A 27,517-nucleotide genomic window follows, 5' to 3' on the forward strand; every position below is an offset into this window, starting at 1 on the left:
CACAAATAAACAATTAAAAATACAAAAAAGAAAAAAAACATACACACGACGGTAAAACACAAAATATCATGTGACGCAAAGGGCTAAAAATAAAACACGGGATAAAAAAAATAAATGTTGGTCATAGCAGAAGTGAAATAAGGGAAACAGAGCAGTGACGCTGTCCAGGAAGTAGTAACGGCAAATGGCCAGCAGATGACAGTGTTGCACAATGACGCCATTTATCATCTGCCTCCATCTGCACCAGTGCCTTGCGAATAGAACAAGCACTAAATCATGTAGAAATAAAAGTCATGCCCCATCACACACTCGGCGTCTTTACAGTCCGCTGCATTAATAGGTGGGAGAGAAGAAACTGCATGTGTGTGCATGTGTGTGACTAATAACTCAAATCTTTCACTCACCTTATTTGTTTAATGGTGTGTGTGTGTGTGTGTGTGTGTGTGTGTGTGTGTGTGTGTGTGTGTGTGTGTGTGTGTGTGTGTGTGTGTGTGTGTGTGTGTGTGTGTGTGTGTGTTCTCACAAGCACAGCACGCCGTTGTGTCACTGGTCCATGAACCCGCTGCATGATACAAATAAAGAGGAAGAGCCTAGAAACAGCGAGTCTCATGAAAAACAAGTGTCATGTGATTTGTCTCGGGGGGATTATTATGGTCTTCATGCAGTGTCTGAATAAATCTGACAAGGACGATGATAAAGGACTATAATAGGACTAATTGGAGAGGGATGAGCATGAGCAAGAAAAAAAAAACATTCATTAAAAGCTTTATTTTCTTGGACATATTGGTTGAAAAGTCATTTGCAGGAGAGCGTACAAAGTTTTCTTCAAGTTACTGGCAGTGTGTTTGCACAAGAAGAAAAATATCGAAACCCGCCCACCCCTTCTCCGTCATTAAAATGCAGAATATGTAAAAGTGAAAATGTTTAAAATTTCAGAAGTTCAACTGCTTTTGTGTTAGTACACACAGTCAGGCAGCCTATATTTGACAAGCTATAGAAAAAGGCCAGAAGGCTTTAAATGAAGTGGTCTGTAGGTGCAGAATATTACAGATGAATATTGATATTTGGATTCATTTACTCAGAAAAACATTATCACATCAAAAATAAATATATGAATAAAAAAATGGTTCACTGTATAAGGCCCACTGCTTCATTAAACTGATCAATTCTAATTGTTTCAGATCTGCAAGAATCCAGTTTCTGCATCACACTTGACTCGATGCAGATGATAGGACCAGAACTGTCCCCCCAACTGTTTGTGACGTCACAAATCCTGCGGCCTGAAAGTCTGATCTGTAATGAGCTCCTTGGAGGAAACACACCGTGTGTGATCAATTCAAGAGGAAAGATTCTTCTTGTGGTGAGCCCTGCACAAACATCATTATGCACGCCGAAACCCAAATATTCAACTAAAAGAGCAAGACGGGATACATTTGACTGGAGGGGGGAACTTTAAAAATTCATTTTGTTGGTTGCAGTAGTGTAAATTCCTATCCCCCACCGATGAATTCACTTCAAGTTTCTTGCACTAGATGTATAATAGGCAATATATGAGTAGATCTTCTGGTTGGGTTCAGCCACCTGACAGGAACCGATTGGAATGGAGAATCAGGACCGCAGGAAAAATCATGGGTCCCCTTCTTATGACAGAGACTTGCCCAGAGTTAGGAATCGGGCCGTAAACATCACTGCTGACCCGTAACACAGCCTGTTCTCCATTGTCCACTCCAGTAGGAGGAGCAGGTCACCGCATGCCAGCAGCACCAGTCGTAGCTTTAACCAACAAGCAACCACTCTGCTAAATGCATAAATCCCCACAGCTCCACGTCACACACAAAACATAACATCGACACTTGATCATCACTTAATTTACTATTTTACTCATATTGCTTTCTTTTCGGGTGTTCCCTTGGGGGCCAACCATGGCCAACCATCTTCCTCCATCTAACCCTATTCACTGCATCTTCTTCTTCACACCAACTACTTCCATGGCCCCTTTCACCACATCAATAAATCTCCTCCTCTTATTTTATGTATCTAATGGCCTCATTTTTGCCTCACCGACCACATTACTTATGTAGATTATACTTTATTACAAACATTGCTCTAAGTATTTTGCATTTCATGTTGTTCACAATGCTCCTGCACAGTCATTATTTACCTTCGTGTCACGCTAAATGCCTTCTATGTGTGAACATACTTGTTCCAAGAAGCAGATATAGCTTATATGTTGAATATATGTCCCTGGGGTGTGTGTGTGTGTGTGTGCGTTGTGTTTTCCTGATCATCTTTGTGAGGAAAAACACATCAGGTGGTCAATTTACTGACAGTGTGCAGGGTCCAGTACTCCCCAGCAGAACTGGGTGTACCAGGTGAGAGCCTTCCAGGAAGTTCACCTGGTTCGTGATTGGCTGTTTGCGGCACGCGCGGCGGGAGCGCGCCTGGGCAAGACGGTGATTTAAAAAAAATAGAAAGAAAGTAATTGGCTATGATTGACAGCACGCCCTGCTTCGTCCGGCGCGCGTTCATGAGGTACAACTTTGTACCTCAGAGAAAAGACGATTTCTTCTTCTCCTCCCCCTGCCCGGGCGGCCAATTTGTTGATTTTTTTATATTTATTTGTATGTTTTATTTATTTATTTTAAACTCGGAAACCGTCGCGAGTCCCTCGCTGCACTCTCTTGACTGGTTTGTTCAGACCCCCCCCTTCAAGTTAACCCCCTAGCTAGCAAGTGAGTGAGGTTAGCCGGCTACTGCTAACGAGCTCCAGTCAATTCATCTCCAGCGCACAGACGCCGACGTTTGACCGGAGGAGGAGGCGGAGGCGGCGGCTACGACGTCGACGACGACGACGACTTAACACGGGGCTTCGCGATGCGGGGACACGGCTCCACGCAAGGCGAGTACTCTCCGGTACCCACGAACCGGAACTCAAAACGAGCGGCGTGAAGAAGAAGAAGAAGCAGCAGCAGCGTCTCCGCGGTGCTCGATTTGTGTGGCGTTAAAGACGGTGCGGAACCCCCGACACAAGTTTGTGTGTGTGTGTGTGTGTGTGTGTGTGTGTGTGTGTGTGTGTGTGTGTGTGTGTGTGTGTGTGTGTGTGTGTGTGTGTCTGCCTTCGGTGCACACGGAACGTGAGAGACTGACGCCCCGGCTTTAACGCCTCCCCTCCGCGGCGGCGTGATGCTTTATAGCCGGTGTTACTAATGTCACGGTTCCCGGGAATGCTAATCGGCGTGGTGTCTCTCCCCACAGAGCGCGACGCGCGGAGGGAGCCCCGCCACCGGTAGGAGTCCAGCAAATATGCGCGACGAGAGATGATATGGCAGGATTTCCGTGCGAACGCTTCCCGGGCAATAAGCCAGCCAGGAAATTGGAGTAAAGCTGAAACATAAAGCTTTGCTTGCCCGTGTGTCTGTGTGTACGTGCGTGCTCCAAGTGTCTATGGCGGAGTTTGGGGAGGATGGTGGCCAACCTCCGTTGGATCACGGGGACGCAGCCGTGCCCGGCGACGAAGCGGCGGGCAAGGCACATCGCGAGGTGTCGGTGCTGAACGGAGACTGCGGGATCCTGGGGAACATGGTGGGCGCGGGGGACCACGTCGCACCTTGCGGCCAAGGCGTGCTGGAAGCGGCCAATACCTCAGCCGATTTGGATGCAAAGTGCGAGATACCGCGCAGGAGCAGTATTATCAAGGTGAGTTGCGACGTTCGGTGTGAAGAAAACGCGTGCGACGCCTGCCCGTTCAAGGCGAGCAGGCGTGCACATCTGGGCTGCAGGAAGTTGCCATGCAAACACCCCGAGTCTAATTAAATCGGCCTCTTAAAGAGTGTGCATTCGGTAACCTCGCCTGTGGAGGTGCATCACATGACTTTTTCTCTGAATTTTTAACAAACCAGACCAGTTACAGGATTCCATGCACACCCCGTATCGCCCCCCCCCCCCATACTATTTTGCATAGTTAACGTCAGGGCTCGGCAATGTATTGTATGCTGAATTGGGTCCCTCGTGTGTTTGTGGAGAATCGCAAACAGTGATGAATATCTTCTGTTTTGGGTCAGATTTTAATTAATGGTCTTGCAGTGCCTGGCCAATTCACTGTGTCCCGTCTAATTTGCTAATCAATCTTTCCCCAAGGTGTTTCACATGGCTGGTCTTGAAAACTATGGGGGGGGAGATCAAGGAAAACTGCTTAAAGAAGAGGAAGATCAAACCAGAAGGCCATTGAAAAAATATTTGGAGAAATAAATTGGAAGAAATTAGATGGACTTCTCAATCTTTTTTCCCCTCTGCGTGCCCCAGTAGAAATTGCTCTTCAATTTCATTACTATAGTCAGGTTACTGATGATGATCTTAATCCGCATTTACAGATGTCTCTAAAGGGTAAAATTAACATTTTAAATCACGGGTGTGCTGCAGAAAGTATGTAATATCTGCATTCGTTAAATACCCAACTCTGACTTCAGAGAAGAGGTTGGTCAAATGTTCAGTGTATATAGTTCGCTCTAATGCCTCTGCAAGCTACATCAATACAATAGCCCTGTAATAAAATCTCACTCCATGAGGAATATAATCTTTATTGAATCTGTGTGAAAGTAAATTGACTGGTCATTTGTAGGGCTGCAGAATCAATAATTAAATCATAGAGAATGGATAGAGGTGGCCTACTTACGAAATGGCTGGCAGGTCTACTAAACAAATTTTAGATAGGTAAATATTATTGCATACTCAGACAAATGGTTTATACCATCAGCTTTACATTTGAGAGATGCTGAACACCGCAAATCTTATGAGTATAGAGTGAAAGGATAAAGCTGAGAAATCTTTGGGAAATCCTTCAGAAAATTTTATAAATTTAGTTAGCAGTTAAAAGGTAATAATGGGTTGAGTATCAGACATATGTAAATTAATGTCTTTGCAAAACCTGCTACATAAACTTATTTTTTTGCACATTTGAATAAGCTGTAGGAACATGGTTACGACGATAAAGCAATTTTAGTTTAGATTTTAGAAAATCCACGCTTCAGTCTTTCCCTCCCCAGGGTGCTTGTCCTGCATGCAAAATTACGGTCTTTCAGGATTCAATGAAAACTGCATCATAGGCTGAAGACTATGTATTTCATGAGTGATTGTGATCATTCTGAAGTGCCTGTGTTGAGTTTAGTCACTCATAAGTGTAGTCCTCTCAGTGTAGTGCCGGAAGGGTGTCCGAGATGATGACACTTAATCACATTGCATCAACCTGCTGCATGAAACCCTCTGAGACAAGCTACCAGCAGCAAATCTGTAAAACAGGTTTTGTGTCTGCATTTGTCATTGTCATCATGTCAGTCGTACAGGATCAAACATGAACATGAAGTATCTTTAGTCCTAGCATAAACTGTACTGTACTTCTGAACTGCATCAGCAGAGACAATAAAAAGATTCCTACAAAGAATGTCAGAAACGATTGGCTCTGTCTTAAGTTGTTTACACGTCAGAATATATTTCTCCTAGAATAAGCAGTTTTAAAGTGCATGATCCTGTTAGTGTGAGGATGTATTTTGAAAAACAAGGGTCAAAAACAAGTTGTGTTTAGTGATACTTTGTGGCTTAATGATTCACCAACATGTGATAAATCAGTGGCATCACAGTGGTGAAACAGCAGACTGTGCAGACCTCCGCTGGTGGTGTTGGTGTGGCAGATGTCTCATCGTTGAATCCCGTCTGCAGTGCAGCGCCGTGCACCTCATTGATGACTCTGAAAATTTAACATTGTGTTACTAGAAAAGAGCTTTTAGGGTTTCCCCGCTTCTCCTGTAAAGAACCAGTGGATGTTTTTCTATCACTTCCCAAAATACACACCGTCTATCCTTGAGGGCATAAGCAACTGTGAAATGTATTCCATCCTAAATAAAACATTGAAATTTTCTGCATTAAATATAGCCGGCCTGGACTAGCTACTTTAACAGCACCATTCGACCCTGGCACAGCATTGTTAGAGAGGAAGTGTGTAAGGGAAGTTTTGCTTTAGTCAGACACAAACCTGGCTTTGACCTGCGTCACCTTTTTTGTTTCTAAGCGGGTGTCCAAGGTCTTCAGTGCGTTTTCTGCCATTGAGCATGTTTCAGCTGCTGCAACATCTGAAATATCTATATGGAATTAATAACCGTTAAACATGACGTAAGTTGTTGAAATCTGCATCTGACAAAACAAGTGTTCCCTAAAACTAAAGTGTTCTCTCAATAATTAAAAAAGGGAACTTCTCCTTTTTGAAGGATCTGTTCAACAGGGACCCTCTCAATTTCAACACCAAGAGCTTACCTCACAAAACACTGGAAGTTTGCTCCTAAACAACTTAAGATAAGTTTGACTGATTTTCAAAGGTAACGGCACAATCGCATAATACAGTGAAATACTTCAGTGCTAATGGTCTGGCATTTGTAAACCGTCTGATCGATTGATTGATGCTAGTATTAGAACATCTCAACTCTCCTGTTAGAAGAAACATTCATTATAGCTAAAGGCTGATGGTAAAATGTCTTGTGATAGAAATGACCCAAACCATTTGTCCTAATAGCAAACTAAATTGAAACCTTTTCTCAGTGGGAGAACAAAAAAATGTGATGGAGCGAGTTTTAGGCAAATTGATGAACCTACTAATGGAAAACTTCTTTCTTTCCGTTTTGTTTTTGACTCAAATAATATTGAACTTACCAGGAAGTTGTACATGAAATTTATGTATTTCCTTTGTATAAGAAAGTAGACTGAAAGCTGAATATAGTCATCTTCTTAAAATAGCCTTTTTTGACAATTTGCCTAAATCAACTCCTTATTCAATATGCGGCTCAATCTTGAAAAAAAATGCCATAGATGATCTTTCTTTTTTTTTTTTTTTTAATTTTTATTTTATTTTTTTTTAAGTTTAAGATGTGTAATTAATTTCATGTCAACTCTCCTGCCACTAGGGAGAGTGTTGTGAGGGAGAGGGAGTGTTTTTAGTGGCCTTTTTGCTAGCTCTTTGCTGGAAACTATCATAATTTCACCATGCATTTTAAAAACTGGTTGTGCTGTTTTTCCACTTGTCCCAACAATCAATGTGATGTCCTAAACATTATCATGTCAAAAGTAGCAGCATGTTCGAGATATCCCTTGTTGTAAGTCCTCGTCTAGGTTTACAAGCTAATGCTGTCAGTGTCTGAGAGTGAAGGCTGTGAAGGCCATTTCTCACAAACACGTTGTGAGTTGAGGCTTTTCAAGTCAACTTCACCTGCGGGGCCTTCCGTGCACTAGTATGACACCAGCTGAGCAGTTGGGCTTTTTGTGATGCTTTGAGTCAATTTACCTTACATGTCTGGCAAGATTTTATTTCTGGGCGTCAAGGATTTTTTTATGGATTTAAAAATACCAAAGTCTCTCTGCCCGGATTGAACAGATAATGTTCGTTTTTGGTTGCACAGTTCCTTTAAGCTGCACCGATTAGACAGTAAAGTGATCTAGAGTGGAGTGTATGTAGATGTTGGGTCAAGGTGCAGGATAATGGATATGACTATTTGATAGCTGTTACACCCCAGACAGACGTTTTTGTCTTTCAGTTCACTTGGATGTGTGTGGAAGGTGTAATGAACAGTTTTAAAAGCAGCGAGACAAATTTGTTGGAAAACAATCGATTGAAAACAAAGGCACTCTATCTCATTCGGCTAGTGACACCTTCACTGGGTATTGTGGGATTTTTTTTTTTTTTTTTTGGTTTCGCGCAGCCTCTTTCTCATGATGGATGGGCCTAATATTGACATTTCTGCCATGTAAATTTGTAATCTGACTACCAATGAACCTCTCTGTTCCCTGGGCCTTCCGGTGCAATTTATTGCAGCAAGGCACCCACCCCTGTGAACTGCAGAGGAAGCTTACTCAAACAAGAGAAGTGCCAGAATAAATTTCTATCTTAGACCGTTTTGGTTAAACTTAGAACATGTTTAGAGAAGAAACGGAAAGGGACTCTTGCTGCAACTGGTCTAAGAAAAAAAAATACTGCTGTTCCGGTTTGGTACTAATAATCCCAGTGTCCATTTTAGTGAGCCAGTCCAGACATTTCCCCCAGTGCCAGATCATCAATTCTGAAATGCTCAATGACCTATTTGCTCCAAGTGCAATATCACAATACAAAACTTGGGCTGGTATGACAAGGCATATGAAATAATTTGGGTGCTGATGAGTCAGTTTGAAGTCATCGTGTGACGTTTGCCCTGCAGCGCCCCACACAGATGGGTAAACATGCCTTGAGTCACGACAGAGATGATGACTGCTGATAAGCTGAAACCAGAACAAATTTCATCTTCCATTTGCTGTTGAGAATTCCTGGACCTTTACCAGCCACAGAGTTCGAAAGAATATTAGTCACTTTCATCCTGCAGTCAAAACAGAGGGATCCCTGTTCTGCCGTACACTCGGTATGCAGGGTTGTAAAATTAAAAGCGTGTGAAAATGTGAGTGTCCCCGTTTTGGATTTTTAAAAAATAATGTGCTTCTATAAACACTTGTGATTTTGTACTTGTGTGAAGGGAAAACGCAGAATTTCCTGTCCTAAACAATCATGATGATCAGATAAGCCCAAAACTACCCCCTCATCTGCAAGCAAGTTTCCTTTAGGGCAGTTGTTTTCACTCCTGACATCCATGAGAGATTGTATTCAGCAGTGTTGCTCGTCAAGAGACAGTTTGGACGGGCACACTTCACGCAGCCGGGGCCTTGGCTCTCACCAAGCTGCTTCTATGAAGTGATTGGAGGATGTGGTTGGGGCAACACCAACCACATTCTCATAGTAACAGCTGTAATTCTCCATGCTTAGAACCAACCTGGCTTCTATTAAAGTTTCTGTTGAGCCTAGAGAAAGAGAGAGAGAGGGGGAGAGAGATGTACCAGTGGCTCTAAGCATTGAGCTGGCAGTCTGGTCTACTGTCAGAAATCAAGTGAGTGCTTTCTTCTGTTGGTGCAGGAATCCGCTCAGAATGAACTGAGAGATTCATCCATGAACTACGATGTTGTTCAGTATTTTGTGGCAAGTTGTGATACATCGTTTTTTGTTTTCTGATAATTTTTTTTTTTCTACAAGTAGCTAAGAGAATTGTGTACTTAACGGTTTAATCTACATTTTTTTAACTACAGTGGGATTAAACTAAGCTCACTGTACCGAGGTCAGGCTCATATTTTTTCCTGGATCTGATGAACTGTCATACCCAACCTATATAAGTGCGTGTGTGTGTGCGCGTGTGCGTGCGAGAGAGAACAGGCTGAATATTTTCTCCATATCATCTCGCCCTAATTTGCTGATCTCTTTAAGTGTTGAGCCGCCAAATGACAGTCATTCTGTCAGTCAGCCTTGCTGTGATGAAAAATTTCAAGTGCAAACAAGTCTTTTACAGAGTACATTTTAATCAGTCGTTGGTTGATAATCACTTTACATTGTCCAAAGTGATGTATCCTGAGTGGCAAAGCAATGACGTGACGCTGTAGGCGTATGAGATGTATTTTATGGGTGTTTTCATTTTTTTTATAGCCCTTTTTTGAAGTGATGCATTTTCAAGGTGCTCATGACCAGAGACCACATCCTCTGTGTGAAAGATGAAACTGCTCATTTTTGACAGTCATCTTTCAAACCTGCAGTTTGATACTCAGGCACTTCAAAATAATTCCTTCATAAGCCAGATGTTGTGTAAGTAAAGTTGTCATACAACCAGTACGTGGATGTCATTGTGATGGACTATAATAATGGATACATGAAAATTCTGCGCCACATATTGGACATAGATCCTTTGGAGAAAAAGAAAAGGAGACGCGGAAAGCAGAAACTCTGTATTACAAATGAGAACTTCGTTAACAGTAATTGTCACCGTCAGTAAAATTTCAGATTAAAAATGCACTGCTAGATGTGTCAAGCCGACCATCTATTCTCTGCCATGACATCACGAAGACGTCTTTTCGTCACTTCTTTTTGGGTTTGTGGAGCACAGCAGGGGAACTAGCTAACATATAGTTGTATCTTTTTTATGCGTATCATGTGAATCCCCCACCCCAAGATCCGAAGATCCTCGAACAGCCACTTTGAATCTGAAATGCAAACCAAGTATGGGTGTGGTCCTGCAATGTGGTGAAACTGGCGTGTTAATGATAATAAAACATTCAAATTGCCCAAATCAGGCATTATGTAGGTGGTCCTCATTGTGGTTGAGAATTTATCACCATTTGGTATATTTAGTGTTACATAGCCTCTGAAAAGGAAGAAAAGCACTCACCCCTCACTTTTACCAGTCAGTCCAAACTGTGTCTCAGTCCAAGATTTGAGCAGCCTCTAGGAAACTGTCTCCACCAGTAAATTGTGAGACTGCTCTGCATTGGTGGCCCTGGGTTTTTAGAAACAATGAGCCCCAAACTACAATTTATTTTGTGCCGCATTAACACAACCATGGAGAACACTGAGAAACTTTCCAGTGCAATTTGGAGTTTTCTTTATTTTTTTATATAAAAAAAAATGCTTGTGCCATGACCCTGTTGGAAAAGACACCATAGAGGGGCAGCTGGGATGTTAGGCTCAGACAGGTTTTGTAACAGCATTATTCACATTGCATTACATCATCTCATCGCCCCAACAAAATACTTAGTTGTATTGATTAACTTCAATGCTAATAATTGAATGACATCAAAAAAAAAGTGTTTCTGCTCTACAATTAATGTATTTTGGGTGAGTTTGGAGCTAGTGGTTGACACAAACATTGACATTGTTAGGAAACAGTTACCGTATCTCCACATGGCACTGTGGTAGCTGAGAAACAAAATCATTCATTGTTTGAGCTGGCACTCCTCACTGTTTTCTATCAGCCCTACTCAGCTAATTCCTTGTTAAACAGTCGGCACTTACTTTTTTCTTTTTAATTAAGTTCGGAAAAAAGCTCTCGAATGTGGCCAGAGTCAGTCACACTTACATTAGATACATTTCAGACTCTTAAACAGCTGACTCTCACTCTTCTTGCAGATGGAAAGTCAACTGCCCACTTAAATTGCACTCATCCTTGCACCTGCACTTTGTGAAATGCACACCAAGTTGCACTGCCACGGTTCCATTGCACTGTTCATATACATATCTGTAACACTTTGAACCTTGAATTAGTGAAAAAGCACTAAACCTGAACTTTTCTCACATCATATAACCAATGGCCATTTGCACTGAGGACCTTGGTGTGAAACATCCACAGTACGATATTCTACCACATTATAGTGAAAAAGAAAAAAAAGTGTTCAGTGGTGATTCATGTGCTTCATGAAGCGCAGGGATGGGTAATTATTTTGGCTGGCGGGCCACATTTCATACTTAATATTTATGCGCGGGCTAACAAGGTATCATGCAAATTGAACATAATGAATATTTTGGCATTTTGTTTCAACTTTAAAATCATTAAAGATCACATAAATGTACAGATTATTTTGTATGTAATCATCCATACAAAAGCAAAAAAAATAAGGAGTTTCTAAATCCAATATTGATTGGAAATACTTGTTAAATTATTCTAAGAAAATGGTTTGGCGGGCCGGATGTGGCCCACGGGCCATAAAATGACCAGGTCTGATGTAGCGAAATGTTTTGTGTATGCACTTCAACCTTTGAGGGTGCTGATGTAACTTCCTGTGAATGGGTGTTAACCAGTTGCCCCAAGCATCGCCCAAGGCAGTTATTGGTATCATGTATGATGTTTTCTGCAACATCCTTGTTCTTGCATCCTCTGTTACATTCAGTTGGTTGTGTATGTTTGCAAGTCTGGGTTTTGTCCTCCTAAATCATTTTATTGCCAGCCCTGGTGTTGCTTTTTATTTATTTTTTTTTATTTTAATCAGACAACCAAGACTCTGGTGCATCTCGCTTCTGCTTTCAGTTCCTTGCTGTGCCTGCTCTAACAAGTTTGTCAGGCTAGTGAAATGCAGCTAGGTTGTTGTGATGTCCAGAGAGAGCAAATAGGGGGAATTCTAAACCATGATTCTAAAACTATCAAATATATTCCAACGGCTAATATTGGATTCATGGAAGGCCTGCTGTTGCAGAGAGTGGAAACCATGCTGGACACACACCTGCTTTGAGGAAAATTCTGCTCCTGTATGCTCCTCATACCTTGAGAAATAATTGTTCAGGGCAGATTGTCAATGCGTTTCCCCCACCGCTGCTGCAGAATAAGGTCTGTATTCAGGTTGATTTCTCTGTTGCACCACAATGCTGTTTGTTTTGACACATTTTTGCATCAGTCTTTGAGGAGCTGTCATGAGATACTGCTGCAGCCCATATTGCATAATATTTGATTAAATGTGGAGGTCAAACCTAATTGGTTCATGTTAATCCACATGACATTTATCTAAAACTGTCGTACTTCTTGAAGCTGCTGCTGTTTGAAACAGGCCTCTTTATCTGTATCGACGCTAATGCCGATCACGGCCTGATCTGTTTATAACACTTCAAAATTGCTTGCTATAGTTTGACTTGAATTGTGATTGAAGTTTCCTCTTGACATTTTTCAACACAGGTATAGAATCACCATTCAAAATGTAAATTAGGGAAAATCAGGGGTTGAAGGTTGCTGGGCCGTGTCAGAGATATAAGTAGGCGTCCAAGTAGTTAAAATGCTGATAGTCGAATGAAGAAGTTGGATCAGTGCGTCCCTTTCCCATTATCATATCTACAAATGACGACCTGTTACTGGAAGAAATCATGTGTCAAAACGGCCCCACTTAGCTGTTGCACCTGTCATAGGTTGTTTTTTTTTTTTGTCCAGTTCAAATTGTGCTCAGTGTCATCGTGAAGTGAAGCGCGAGCTTGTTTGGAACTAAAAGGGTATTTATATTAGAGCGTTTCGGATGAACCTTCACTTTGTGTATGGAGGTAGAGCAGTGCAGCGAAGAGTAATGGGTCCCCTGCGATGCACACAGTTGTCGGGGCAGTTCATAACTGCTCAGTGAGCCACAAAAATGTTGGATTCAAACCATCAGGGGATTGAGATTCCGACGGGATCTAAGGCAGGGGGATGAAGTACGCCTGCATTTTCCTCTGTATGTTCCAGCCTCTTCCTTTTGTATGACGGACTCTTAATGTATATGGAAACGTTATGTAAAAGAAAAACAGCCCTTTCCTCCAACTGGGTAAGCTTGATGGGATGAAAACATTTAATATCCTCAACTTTTCACTGACCTGTCCACAGATGGATCCAGATGTTTTTGTCCCTGAACAAAACAGTCAAATGAGAACAAAAAGCCACACTGTTTTTTTCTCAAAAGCTGAAAATAGCTTAAACTGTGATTCACCGGAGTGTATAAAAAGTCAAGCTTTGCATTGATTTGAAAATGATTGTGTGCAGTTTGTGTCCGGCATTTCTCTGGAATACTTATTTGACTAAAAGACTGTTACCAATCAGTGGCTGTTTGATTGTGTGGTAATTTACCACTGTGATCCAATTTCTACTCCAGGAAATGTGCTTTCCAGTTTAGTTTATAACAATACGGTCCTTTGTAGTAATATTACACACCCAATAAAACTGCTGAGTGACCTGAATTTCCAAAAGAAAGCCATAAACACAGTGGCCTGTGTCGTATCAACAACAGCTAGGAAAGAAAAGCCAAACAAAAACCTCCAGTAACACAACAAAGCCAGTGTGCAGAAAAAAATCGGACATTTCAAAATTTTGATCAAAACAAGTTTTGTTTGAATAATTTTTGATCTTTGGTCAAGACAATTCATTGATCGCTCTTCTCTTTAAAAAATGTCCCAATGTAATCTTTGGTAAAACAGAAACTGTAAGGATTGAAGATGAATATAAAACTGTTAAAGAAATATCTGCCATTACTATAAATAGACTGGTGGAGCTCATCTTTGTACTTAACCTTTTAAGGAAGTCGAAAACAATAGATATTGCAAAAGTCCCAGTACAATCTGAATCACTGGAGGCACAACCCTGACATGAGAAACACTCTTATAAGGAAGTCGTGACAAGTTCTAACAGATGGGTGGGTCCAGTGTTTTGTTTTGGTAAAGGAACCAGAGGGACATCCTGGGGAGAGAATGGCTGGCATGGCAACCCTGGAAATGCATCAGGAACCAGACATGCCATTAGCAAGTGGTGGCAGTAACTCTGGGCTAACGTGAAGACAACAAGTCCACATTCTTTCCCCGATCATAAGGATTATCTGCAGTCATGCATTTAGCGTTTAAGCCCCCCGTTTATGTAATGAAGGTTCTTTAAGCAGCAGATTCTCACAGAAAGTGACTTATTAGTTTAATAAACACCATTGCCTATGTTTCATAGGTGTAGGATCTGCCCAGTGAGCCAGATTATATGTTGCAATTCTCAAACACAGATAAGGTTGTTATAACAAATTATTTAGAGATATGAAGGCACTGTTTTTATTGTATAAATGCAGTTCCTCATTTGTTTCCTGGAGGTCTTTTCAGTTAAAGGTGTATGTTGTTAAACTCTTGCATCATTGCATTTTTTTCCCGTCAGTGAGTGGTTTCCAGCCTTGATAGCCATTTAGTGTTATCATCAGATGACACTTATTTTTCAGTCCTAAAAGTACAGAACAAACAATGTAGGATTTTGCTGCAGGTTTCCTTGTGGTCAGTCTGGCCTCCGCTGCTGCGTGTCCAACTGCGTCCCAGCTTATGATGTAATGCAGCACAGAGTGTGGTTGTGACAGCAGCTGCTGAGGCACAGCTCTCTGCTGAGACAATGAGCAGGCAGACAGGGGACAAAAGCAGGACATTGTGATTAAACAGACTTTAATATGACAAATAAACTGGGCCTGATAAAACAACTTGCTACACAGCCATCCATTTTGGTGTTTAGGCGTTACGATTGATATCCTGCACTGTTTCAGTCATAGAATGGGGAAGAACAAATGTGTCAAACCATAGTGGTGGATAAAACTATCACAGTTCTTATCCCAATGTGTCACATGTGTGAAAGCTCCTGAAGAAAGGTAAACCCCGTATGCATGGCAGAAGCAGATGACACATTTCTTTTTTCATTCATTAATAATCTCAATGTACGTTTTTGCTATGTGTGCTATTTGTATTCATCGGTGTGTCTTCAAAAAGGAACCATTTAAATGTTTTAAGTTGGACCAGGACTTGTCAGTGCAAAGATTGATGACAATAAAACTTAATATTTGTTCTTACTGTCTTTATTTAATCCATTGTATGTGATTGTTTTAGTCCTTTCAACTGATTGACCAGTGTGGTCAACATTGAAAGGATTATGCACATACAAATTTCCATTGCAGATATTAAAATATCAAAACTTTGTTCTATAAATGGTGTGATTTATACTCTGTCCACAAAGCCTACCGTGAAACATATGATTGTCATGATGAAATCAAATGAGGTCTCTGCCTATAATGCCCTGTTATTGGCATTTCGCATGCTGTTTCCTATCAATTCATGAGATATGCAACTCGAAGTTTGATTTACATTTGAAGCTTTGAAGGTTTAGAGCATCTCATTAAACCCCAGAGGAAAATTAAAGAGTTTCTACTGAAGTGCAGCGTAAGAAATTATTTTCTTGGCACCACTGTAGTTGGCAACATGATGTATTTGCTATACCATTAATGTCACATGATGATTAATAGCAGACTGTGCTGAACTCAAATGTGTTCTAACAATTCCAAATTTAATACTGAGCCATCGTGTTGCTGCCATGGAGAAAACCGAGTTCACCGAAAATGTCAAATATACACTTGCTGGAGACTTGTTTCAGTGATCTTTTCCCGAGGGAGATTCCTTCTCCGTAATGTCCTATGACAGGTACCTCAAGTCAACCAGCAGTGTTGCTGCTGCTTCAATTCTTGTGTTTGTTTCGGGTTTCACAGGAACAGAAGAGTAGTCAGGAAAGAAAAACCAAATATGTAAACTGTTCAGAGCACACATTCTTGCTATGTTATGTTGTTCGAGCAGGTGTGGATTTTACATTTGTCAGAGGTCACACATTGAGGTAGAAAAGTTTATTTATTTATTGTAATATAACAAAAAGCTGGATAACCCTTCCTGAGATTTAATTCAGTAAGTGTTTGGAGGAATTTTTAAAAGTGCTTCAGTGAGCAGGCAGGGATGTTGTTTAAGAAATGTCTATTATAAATCTGATTAAGTTGAACTAGAATGAACCCTACTAAATGTCTAAGTCAGCTGTTCTAAATTGGTTAGAATACTTTTATGACCCTATTAAACCCTTGAACTGTAAAGTAAGTTGTGTGTTTTTTTGAGCAAACTTTGTCTTGACTGATAAGCCAATGTGAAGAGATTTTCGGTTGTCTTTTTGTTAACCACCAGGTTCATCGGTGGCCAAAGTTATTCAGCATCAGCGCTTACACGTGTCTTTACGTTTCATTGCAGGATGGCTCCAGACAGCGAAAGGAAAGGAAGAAGACGGTGTCTTTTAGCAGCATGCCTACTGAGAAGAAAATAAGCAGCGCAAGTGACTGCATTAGTGCAATGGTGGATGGCTCTGAGCTGAAGAAGGTGCGATCCAATTCTCGCATATATCATCGCTACTTTCTCCTCGATGCCGACATGCAGTCATTGAGATGGGAGCCCTCAAAGAAGGAGTCCGAAAAGGCCAAAATTGATGTGAAATCCATCAAGGAAGTTTGGACGGGGAAAAACACAGACACTTTTCGAACTAATGGAACCTACGATCAGATATCGGAGGACTGTGCTTTCTCAATTATCTTTGGAGAGAACTATGAGTCGCTGGACTTGGTGGCAAACACTGCAGACGTAGCCAACATCTGGGTTACAGGACTGAGGTACCTGATCTCCTATGGCAAACACACCTTGAATATCATAGAGAGTAGTCAGAACAACATGCGATCGTCGTGGCTCGGTGAACTTTTTGACGAGGCAGACGGTAATAGCAGTAAACAAATAACAATATGCGCTGCGGTGCAGCTCATCAAAAAGTTGAACCCAGGACTTAAAAATGTGAAAATAGAACTCAAGTTCAAGGAACTTCACAAAGCGAAGGAGAAAGTAGTTTCCCCAATCACAAAGGAGGAGTTCATCGAAGTTTTTCATGATCTTTGCACCAGACCGGAAATTTATTTTCTCTTTGTCCAGTTCTCCAGCAACAAGGAGTTTTTGGACACCAAGGACTTAATGATCTTTCTTGAGGCTGAGCAGGGTATGGCACAGGTCAGTGAAGACACCAGCTTAGAGGTCATTCAGAAGTATGAACCATCCAAAGAGGGCCAGCTCAAAGGCTGGCTCTCTCTCGATGGATTCACCAACTATCTCATGTCTCCAGAGTGCCATATATTTGACCCTGAACAAAAAACCGTGTGTCAAGACATGAACCAGCCCTTGTCTCATTATTACATCAACGCATCCCATAACACATATCTTATAGAAGATCAGTTCAGAGGACCGTCTGATGTCACTGGGTATATCCGTGCTCTCAAGATGGGCTGTCGCAGTGTAGAGCTGGACGTGTGGGACGGCCCTGATAACGAACCTGTTATTTACACCGGTCACACAATGACATCGCAGATTGTTTTCCGCAGCGTCATTGATGTCATCAACAAATATGCCTTTGTTGCGTCTGAGTTCCCACTCATACTGTGTTTAGAAAACCACTGCTCATTAAAGCAGCAGAGGGTGATGTTTCAACACTTGAAGAAGATTCTCGGGGATAAGATCAACCTGGATCCCCCAAAAGCTGATGACATCTACCTCCCATCTCCTTCCGAACTGAAGGGAAAGATCCTGTTGAAGGGGAAGAAACTGAGCACCAATTGCACTGCTTCGGAAGGAGAGGTGACAGATGAGGACGAAGGGGCAGAGATGTCTCAGAGGATGAGCATTGAGTCTGCTGAACAACAGACTATCACCCCCAAGAAATTCCAGCTGTCAAAGGACCTCTCTGATCTGGTAACCTTGTGTAAATCTGTGGAGTTCAAAGACTTCCCAACGTCATTCCAGAGCCAGAAGCCCTGGGAGCTGTGCTCTTTCAACGAGGTCTTTGCTAGCCGCTGCGCCAGTGACTTTCCGGGGGACTTCGTCAACTATAACAAGAAATTCCTAGCGCGAGTTTACCCAAGCCCGATGCGGATCGACTCCAGCAACATGAACCCACAGGACTTCTGGAAATGCGGTTGCCAAATTGTGGCAATGAATTATCAGACGCCGGGCCTGATGATGGACTTAAACATTGGTTGGTTCCGTCAGAATGGGAACTGTGGTTACGTGCTGCGTCCGGCGATCATGAGAGAGCAGGTTTCATATTTTAGTGCGAATACTAAAGATTCCGTGCCTGGTGTTTCTCCACAACTCTTGCACATCAAAATCATTAGTGGACAGAACTTTCCCAAACCTAAAGGCTCAGGCGCCAAAGGAGACGTCGTAGATCCCTATGTGTATGTAGAAATACATGGCATTCCGGCTGACTGTGCCGAGCAAAGGACTAAAACGGTCAACCAAAATGGGGACAACCCTCTCTTTGACGAGAGCTTTGAGTTTCAGATAAATCTCCCAGAGCTTGCCATGGTGCGCTTTGTAGTACTGGACGACGACTACATCGGAGATGAGTTTATCGGCCAATACACCATCCCCTTTGAGTGTCTCCAGCCGGGCTTCCGACACATACCTCTCCAGTCTCTGACAGGGGAGGTTCTGCCGCACACAATGCTGTTCGCTCACGTGGCCATAACCAATCGAAGAGGGGGTGGCAAACCGCACAAAAGGGGGCTTTCTGTACGAAAGGGCAAGAGGAGTCGAGAGTACGCTAGCATGAGAGTGCTATTGATCAAGGCTGTGGATGATGTCTTCAAAACAGCCATGCTGCCGCTAAGAGAAGCAACAGACTTCAGAGAAAACATGCAGGTAAACCTGTGTTTGATTTTATAAACACTTGACCCCCCCTTCCCCCTTTCCAAATTTTCAAGAAATTATACAGGGTTATTTTTGGGCAAACGTTTACAACCCCGTTCTTTTCTGCAGATGGTCTCAGTCATACAGAGCCATCATCTACTGACCAAATCGCATTTTGATGTGATTTTCATGCAGTGCGCAAAAGTCAAGGCAGATGGAGGCAGACAAACAAAAGTAGTACAACTGTTTGAGAACAGCAAAGCCATGTAATAAATTTGCATAATAGCTGATCTCCTCATTGAAAAAGGTCAGAGTAAAATGGAAATGGAAAAATGGAAAGATAAATGTTCTTGACATAAATGATTTTAGAGTTATGAGATTTGCACCCAGATGTTGCAGACAAGCCCCAGCTGCCTGCTGTTGTCTTTTTGTGTTCCTTTTCTTCCCTTGAGTGACCTATTTTCATCTGATGATCTTTGACCTCAATTGGCGTGATAAAACAGCAGAAAATACAAGATTGCTGAAAAGTTTGTCCATTGGTAGGTAAAGAGTAAAATCCCAGGAGGTCTAATAGGCGAGCTTGACATTTTAAAAAGCTGTAAATAAAGTGACACCGAGTTTTAAAACCTTCCAAACAAGAGCTAATCAGTGCTGTCCTTTTGACCACCCGCTGTTTGATATTGAGCACAGTGGTGGGTCGGTGTCATGATGTGTGTCTCAAGGCACTGCAATGTGATTTATTTTCACTGCATTGTTTATATTGCAGTCATTGTGTGATAACAAGACCTTGGCCTTGAGACCATAATACATCTTGGTCGTCCTCTCAGTCTGTCCCAAGGGTTGTTTATATGTATGAGTATAAAACAGGCCTTTCACAGGTAGGTTCCGGTTTGATTTTTGTGTTGTTCCATTTCCACCCAATACGGGTGTTCGTAAAGAGGTGGCTCTGTCTAAGAAGGAGCTCATAAATGCCAAAATACAGGTAATGATTCAGCTCCAAGCCACTTCCTCTAACCAGCTATTTCTCCATAGCATTGTATAATACATTTTTCTTAGATAAAGGCCAGACATTGGCTGTTTTTCTCGGCATGCCAGCATAAATCCAGTATGAAATAAGTGCTCATATAAAGTACTAGCACTTACTTTCCAAGGCCAATTTAATTCTCTCCCCTACAGAATGCCATTGTGTCCTTTAAAGAATTGTGTGGCCTTTCCGCCGTGGCTAACCTGAAGCAGTGCATCCTGGCCCTTTCCCCTCGGCTGACCGGACCTGACAACAGCCCCCTTCTCGTCTTCAACCTGGCCGACCAGTACCCTACCTTGGAGCCCCAGGGCTTGACACCGGAGGTGCTCAAGAAAGTTGTAACCACCTATGACATGGTATGTAACATTAAAAAAGATTGTTTTGTTTTTATTTCCTTTGCATCAACTCCGGGGAGCATAAGAAACACAACAGATGAATCCTATTCATTGACATAATGAGATTTCATCCTCTGCCCCAGTGTTTCTCTCAGAATTAGATTGCTTTTTGTAGGCAGCATAAGGGCTAAGGGTGGGACTGACTTTTGTATATGAAGCAAAAATGCTCTATTGTTGCATGCTTTATTGATCGGCGGTTTACTATTCGTAGCAATAGTAAAATTGTAGTCGAGATGCAGTGATTTCCTCTAAATAATGGCTTATACTTATATGTGGTGATCATGCTATTATTCAAATGAATTTAATTACATTTGTGGAGATAACATAATTTTTTTAGCTGGAACTGGTGTAGTTTCATGACGTATGAGGCAGTTTAGAGTGTTTTCTCGTGTTGCGGACTATCTGTCCAGCTCTAACCTGACAAATGAAAAAAAAGAGCCAAAGTAAGCTAAACCAGTGAGCACCAATCAGATCAATAACCTCAGCTGTGGTGACCTTAGTGGAGACAAAGCTCTTGGTAACATGGCTGAGACCATGTTAAGCACAAAAATCAATATTCACAATTTATGCAACAGGCCATTGAGGCCATTTTGGAGTCACCGCAGTTGCTCTCAACACAGCGGGGAAGGCATATTGGGAGCAGCGACCTACTTTGAATGTCCGGGTATTACTTTGATCAGATTTATCTTAAAACCGTTATATGATGCGTCATCAGGTGCTCTCTGTTTAGCTGTTCTGACCTAGACTGTTTTTGATGTCAGACAGGGACTGTTAGCTGAGAGTAAATATATAAATTGTCAAATAGGTTCATGTTGTTTGGAATTGGAGCTGCCAGGCAAGAGGTCTCAAGGAAGACCAAAGAGAAGATTTATGGACGTACTGAGAGGATATGAAGGTTGTTGGTGTGAGAGAGGAGGATACAGAGAATAGGGTTAGATGGAGAAAGATGATTCGCTGTGGCGACCCTTGAAGGGAAAAGCCGAAAGGAGAAGAAGAAGAACAAGGTTCATGTTGTTTACATATGAGCACATTAGGAAATGATTGTAATACATGTTACATAAAGGTGCCATTCTGTATTGCATCACCAATTTTTCTCAAATAAACCACAATATAGGTGTCATTAATGTGATTTCATTATTTTCATTGAGCATTTGCTAAAATAATCTGAAAAATTAACTAAAAAACAATTCTTTTGATTCAACCACATGTTGATGAAACACTTAAGAAATTGATTTTTTTTCATCTCAAAATGGCATTAGTTTATCCGTCCATCCATTCATACATTATCTACTGCTTTACCTGCACTTGGGGTCGCATGAATGCAGGAGCCTATCCCTCATTTGTTTATATAGATCTGAAAAGTCAGTCAGATTGTTTGCTTATCAGATTTGTTTTGTGTAGATATGAACAAAACTAAGCAGCTGTTAAGGTTTGAACACAGGGGAGTGTGTGTGTGTGCGTGTGCCTGCATGCGTGTTACTTAAAAACTACCCCATGAATGTCACGCCCTACTAAGTAGTGGAAACAATATGAAAAAGGTTTCCACCTCGGATCTCTAGCAGCTACGGAGGACACGTTCCAGCATTATTTTTATCGCATGCATTTTTCACACCTCTAGGTTTTAACAAAGGTCGCGGGAGGTCACAGAGTTTCATTTGTTTGGCAAAGCATTAGACCCACAACCCAATTGCCGTCTGTGCTCACATGTGTTTTTATGGCTCGCCCTCTCTCCCTCGGGACTTGGATGCGCACGTGAACAGATGAAAGATGCCGAAAACACAGCGATTAAGGTGACCCCTCTGCTCCTAACAGACTCGGAGTGGAGGGCTGCGTAATTGGTCCTGATGGAGAGAGTGCTGGGGAAATTGAGTCAGAGGGAAGACAGAAGAAAGAGATGGGTGTTTGGGGACCAAAATCAAATAAATTAAGTGCAGGGGTTTTAGGGGTATGAAGCCCAGAGCCTTGATCACCAGCAAGCTGCCAGAGGAGATGGAGTGCCGCACAGAGCACAGCAGAAGAGGAGCTGACAAGTACCGAGACCTGGATGAATCCAAGGGAGACAGAAATAAAGGCTTGTAAATAATGTATGGAACAGTCCAATTAGAAATTCAGGTATTGGGTCAGAATCTACCACCTGGAGGAACCAGGCTTTTGCTTCTTAATTGGCAAAAAAATAGAATCTGGGTTTGAATCCCGGGCCCTGTGTGCACTGCCAGCTTGTGATTCTTGGATAACATGGCCTGGATTTTGTTTTTCTGTTGACAGCAGTTTACTTAAAATGATGAAAACGTCTAAAATTAAATTAAAAAAAAAAAAAAAAATTTTCTCTGTCTCAGATTCCGTTCATCCAGTGTGGTTGGGAGTTGCTGAATTTAAAAGCTCTCAGCAGTTGAAACGTCTGCCTTGTCTCACTACAATGGGACTGAATTGAATTTCTCCTGTGGTTCTCGAACTGCTTCATTATTCCAAAAATAGAAGTCAGCAGCACACAGCAAGTTCAAGTTTCAAGAAAAATTGTGACCACCCTAATTTCAAAAAAGGAAATTATATCCCAGATCTCTCTTTTTGGAAATTTGGTATTAAGGAGTGGTCGGTTTTACATGCAACAGGTTCTGTCTAGCTGGGAGTGTCCTCACACTATTAAAGGTCTGCTTTGAAACCAATATCTAATAAGTAGAGCTTCTTCCTCAAGGTCCGCAAACCATCATCCTAAACAAACATGAGGGACGATAAATCAATTATGACATCTAAAAGAGCAGCAGCAGCTAATGCCATGGAGGACATAATTTTTAAACAATGTAAAACATTGTGAATGGGAAGGAAAAATAAATGACTTAACATCTTATCAGTATCATGTCATTTAACATGAACAATAATAAACCTTTTCATTAAGTACATATGGAATAAATATTTCCTTAGAATTCAGATTAATATTGCTATTCTTTCTGTTTGTCTTTGCAGCAACAAAGGACTCAATATAAAACTGTTGATGGATATCCCAAAATATGCACTCTAAAGAGTTTTACCGCGCTCCCTCTGAGGTTTCATGAACCTTGAATGGTAATAGGATCTAATGTTCTTGTCTTCCTCTCAACTCTAAAATAATTCATCAAATTCCTGTTCATTTGTTTTGCTAAGGGTTTTTTTTTGTGATGTCACCATTGAGCAATTTGTGAATCGTATGAGAAACTTTCCATTATCAGTGTAATATAAATGTATAAACTGTATGTCCAAGTGTGTCTACTGTTGGACTCTGAAAGCCAGTCACTCACAACAAAACAATCTATAGACTTTGACCATGGGAGGCAAGGGCAAAGTTTGTTTTGATAGGAATTGTAGGGCAGAGCCAATAATCATTTGTCTTTGGTTTTTATCATCGTTAAGCTCATTTACGCAAACATAGCACTTAATGAAAGCGGTCTTTTGCGTGCAAACGGGGTGCTGTTCCCCACCCACATACCTTACTATGTGCCTTTTTATTTAAACACATTTTAAGTACTGCGTCTACCACCCAGATCGTCTTTTTTTTTTCAGTCATCGAGGAGGTAATCACAGACTGTGCAGCAGCTCTAAGTGCAGCAGCTTCAGTGACACAGACGGCTGCAGCCACTTAGAGGGGCTGCTTCCATCACCGTGTGGTGACTCACTGGACGGCTTTGTCAAATTACATCCATGCTGCCCACATAGATTATCGGGGTGGGACCTGGTGCAGTCGAAAATGGCAAAAAGTTTATATTTTCCTCCCGTCCAGTTAATACCAACAAAATGGCTGGAGTAAAATGCATTTGTTTATCTTTTTAAGCTGTTTCTATTGTTTTAAATTAGTGGGTAGAGCCTGACCGAGACTCGAGTTCAGAGTCCAAGCTGACCTTGGGTTCAAAAACAAATTAGTGGCTTTTGAATACATCATTTTAATTTGACAGAGCAAGTACTGCAAGAGAACACTCTGTAGAGAAAGTTTGCATTGTGTTCAATGGCCGAAACAGTCTTCATGAAATTCTTCACTGGAACCGGAGCTGCCAATAGCTGCTGTCATGTATCCAAACTGAGCACATGCTATGCTCTCAGCTTAAATTCAACCAGATACAAATGTGTGATGTTTATTTTACAAACCGAGCTTGTATTTTCCGTTGGTTATTTGCGTGTGGGTACATAGGTCAGTGTGGAGTGTATCTTAACAGAAGGCTGAAAGGAACAGCAGGTGGACGCGTTGCTCTCGATAATTCTGAGAGTTTTCTCGACAGAAACGGGGGTTGGGAACACGAGCTTAAGCGAGGAAGCCAAGTGGTCAGTAGAAGTACTTGGAGGATGGTTACCCTTCCGCAACCTTGGGTTTTTCTAGAGCAGGTGTTCTCCATAGGTAGATCCCGGATGGATGCCGCTCACCCTTCCTTATCCTTATAGGCTTTTTTACACTCTGCTTGAATGACAGGGTTTTCCTTTCCTTCATTTCCATTTTTGGCAGCCGAACAGGACGGCCTGCCTTCAGCGTGACCTGCCTGTGCACTTAAGTCACTTAAGGAGTGTATGAGCGAATGTGCAAGTAAATTACAGCAAAGCCCAATCCACAGGGCCCAGCGGTCCTCACATTAACTATAATAGTGTTTATGTAAACATTTTGTGGTGCACATACTGATGAATTTTACCATGAATTTTCCTAATCTCTAGACTGATGCAAAACCCTATTTTACACAGACATCTAGCTATAAATCAGTCCAGTAGGAATGCTTTTATTATTTTGTTTTGGACTGTTCTGTGCTAATTTAAAAAAGGCTTTGAGTTCCTTTTCCCCCCAACGTAAACTCACTGGTTTTAAAAAATCATGAGAAAGGGTCAAAAGGCTACTGGTAAATTGTGACGCAAATCAGAACACCCCCCCCCCCCCCCCACCCCCACAAAAAAGAGCAAGAATTATTCAAACTAAAGGAGGGAAACAAATTAAAATGATATCTTTTTAAAATTACACATTTGCGTAAAAATACTCAGTATTTTGCTGTAGAATTATTAGAATAAAAAAAAATTATAGATTTCACATGGTCATCCCTTTTTTTTTTTTCATTCACAGCAAATGTTCCCCCCCTAAGTTGTTTTTAAACCTCCAATACATTCCTGGGTCAGTCCGACCTGAACAGCACTGACAGATTTAGAAAGTGGTGCTTTTGTAAGATTTGTTATCGGGAATGCTTATAAAAATCTTGCTGACGTAGCCATAGCCTCATTTCCCAACAGACAAATTCAGTTCTTTAACTTTTGTATGTGACATGATGTTTATTTTTTTTGTATGTTTAGTTTTTTTATTTTTATCCTAACCTGAGCAGGTCTTGTGGTTATTGGGAAGGAGCGCTTATTCAGTTCTGGTAACCATGATCAGATTTATACGTTAAGTCATTGACAGAAGGTCCAGATCTGATCTGTAATCATTTAATGTTTATTAACCTTTATTCATGATGGCCCACGTACAACTCATTATCCTCCCGAAACACTGCCCTCATGGATGGGCACCGGAGGTTCAGTTTTGCTGCAAAGTGGAAAAGGCTGTAGCGATGGCATTTAAACGTGTAATTGGGTTCCTGGTGCCTGTGAGTGCATTAAGAGCCACCGTGAGAGTTCTAACGTTCTGCAGGTCAGCAGAGTTTGTGCTCTCATTAAGACTGAACTGTAACATTAGAGGAGCTAAAGTTAGCATCTGTCACAGCTGTAATTTCATAGATAACGCTGTCTTGGAGCGCTTGGAAGTGACCCGCGTTTGCGTTTCCCTCCCTCCGTAATCAAACAACCTTGACTATTTTCTTTTAAAACCACGCCGTCCAACCGAGCATAAGTTGGCATTTCGATTTATTTTTTTTCCCCTCATATAAGTACCTGGAGAAAGAAATGTAACTATTAATATAAATGCCTCAATTGCTTGTGTCTCCTGCCCTTTAATTTAGGCTTTCCACAGCGCCGCTGCACGACCTCACCCACAGACATGCCTCTAATAATGGCTTGTTTTCCTCCGCCCTCCCTGGCAGACACCCGGCCACCAGACCACTTTACTGTGGGATGCTAAATTTGCGGATGTAGAAAACAAGGCTAATATGAACAATATGTTCTTCTCCTTCCAGGTGATCCAGACGAGCAAGACTCTGCTGGAGAACTCCGAGGGTGTGTACGAGAGGATTCTGCAAACTCAAAAAGCAGGTTAGTCACATGGCCAAGAAACTCAGATGACTTGGTGTCAGCAACTGTACAATTGCTGAAGACTCATGCTGCCTTTTTGGTTTAAATGAAAATTAGGCTGCTGTCAAAGTGCCACCTTATGTGTGCCTTTTGTGACTGATCACCTATTAATTATTATTATAATTTCCACAGTTTTCCATATATGCTGATGTGTGTTAGAGAGTGATAACCGAATGATGATGTGATCAGCGTGTCGGTCAGACTCTTCAAAAAAAACTTTTTACAAAAGGCTGTATTTCCTGACAGCTTCAGCTTACGGAGCCGATTCATCTTCCTGTACGAATGCATTTTATGAAAATCAAATTAGGGAGAACTGATGATGTGTATTTGCATAAGTGGAATTACCATTTGATTCATGTTAATGAACGCCAGCCAGTGTTTTCCTTTGAAAAGCTGCGGTTCAGACAGAGGTGTTTAATTCACACCAGTAATAGCCTCCGTGTAGTATTGTAATTACAAGGTTTGGTGTTCGGGTTCTGAGAGATGAAACGACAGAGGCGCCACTGAGAGTTCAGCAAAGACGACATCATAGCTAACAGATGGCACCACAGCCATACTTTCCTTCTACCAGACGCTCTGTAACACCCAGTCGCTTGTATTTAATGTGTTTATTCAGTCCTGGGCATCAAGTCTTTGTCATGTAATGACTCCACATTGTGCGGTGCTAATTTATTCATTTCTGTGAATGTCTATGTGACGGGCTTGGAACTATTAAGCATGTCTCACCGCGGTAGTGTTGTGAACAGTTTTAATGGACATGTAAAAGACAGTTATGTCGAGTCATCGTTTGACTTTATTTCTATCATTTCCTAATTTGACCAAAGAAACTTTAGATTTATCTGATCGCTTAAAAATGCAAACTTGAAGTTGACGTAATTGATTTAAAAGAAGTTGCTTGAAGAATGGACAGGAAATTTGTTTAATTTGCAAAACCTTGGTCACAATTGAGTTCAAGTATTTGTTAATATGGTATTCCTTTGAGCGAGTGAGTGAGTGAGTGAGGGTGTCCCA

General features: G+C 41.6%; 1 protein-coding gene across 3 annotated transcripts in view; it reads left to right on the forward strand.

Moving 5' to 3' along the window:
* Positions 1–2,498: 2,498 nt before the first annotated feature.
* Positions 2,499–27,517, forward strand: part of plcl2 (phospholipase C like 2) — a 35,443-nt gene continuing 10,424 nt past the window's right edge. Inside the window, exons 1-5 of one of the 3 annotated variants that reach the window (XM_086153764.1) lie at positions 2,499–3,010; positions 3,256–3,696; positions 16,397–18,880; positions 20,045–20,248; positions 26,392–26,467. In XM_086153764.1, coding sequence (XP_086009890.1) covers positions 3,445–3,696; positions 16,397–18,880; positions 20,045–20,248; positions 26,392–26,467 — 3,016 coding nt within the window. In that variant the 5' untranslated portion in view covers positions 2,499–3,010; positions 3,256–3,444. Of the gene's footprint in view, positions 3,011–3,255; positions 3,697–12,080; positions 12,201–16,396; positions 18,881–20,044; positions 20,249–26,391; positions 26,468–27,517 lie in introns of those variants that run through there. The other 2 variants (XM_086153765.1, XM_086153767.1) reach the window with 2 other exon arrangements.

Source organism: Fistularia commersonii, chromosome 10, assembly GCF_037954325.1.
Source record: "Fistularia commersonii isolate RoL2024-O1a breed Wild chromosome 10, RoL_Fcom_v1.0, whole genome shotgun sequence".
NCBI classification, from domain to species: Eukaryota; Metazoa; Chordata; class Actinopteri; order Syngnathiformes; family Fistulariidae; genus Fistularia; species Fistularia commersonii.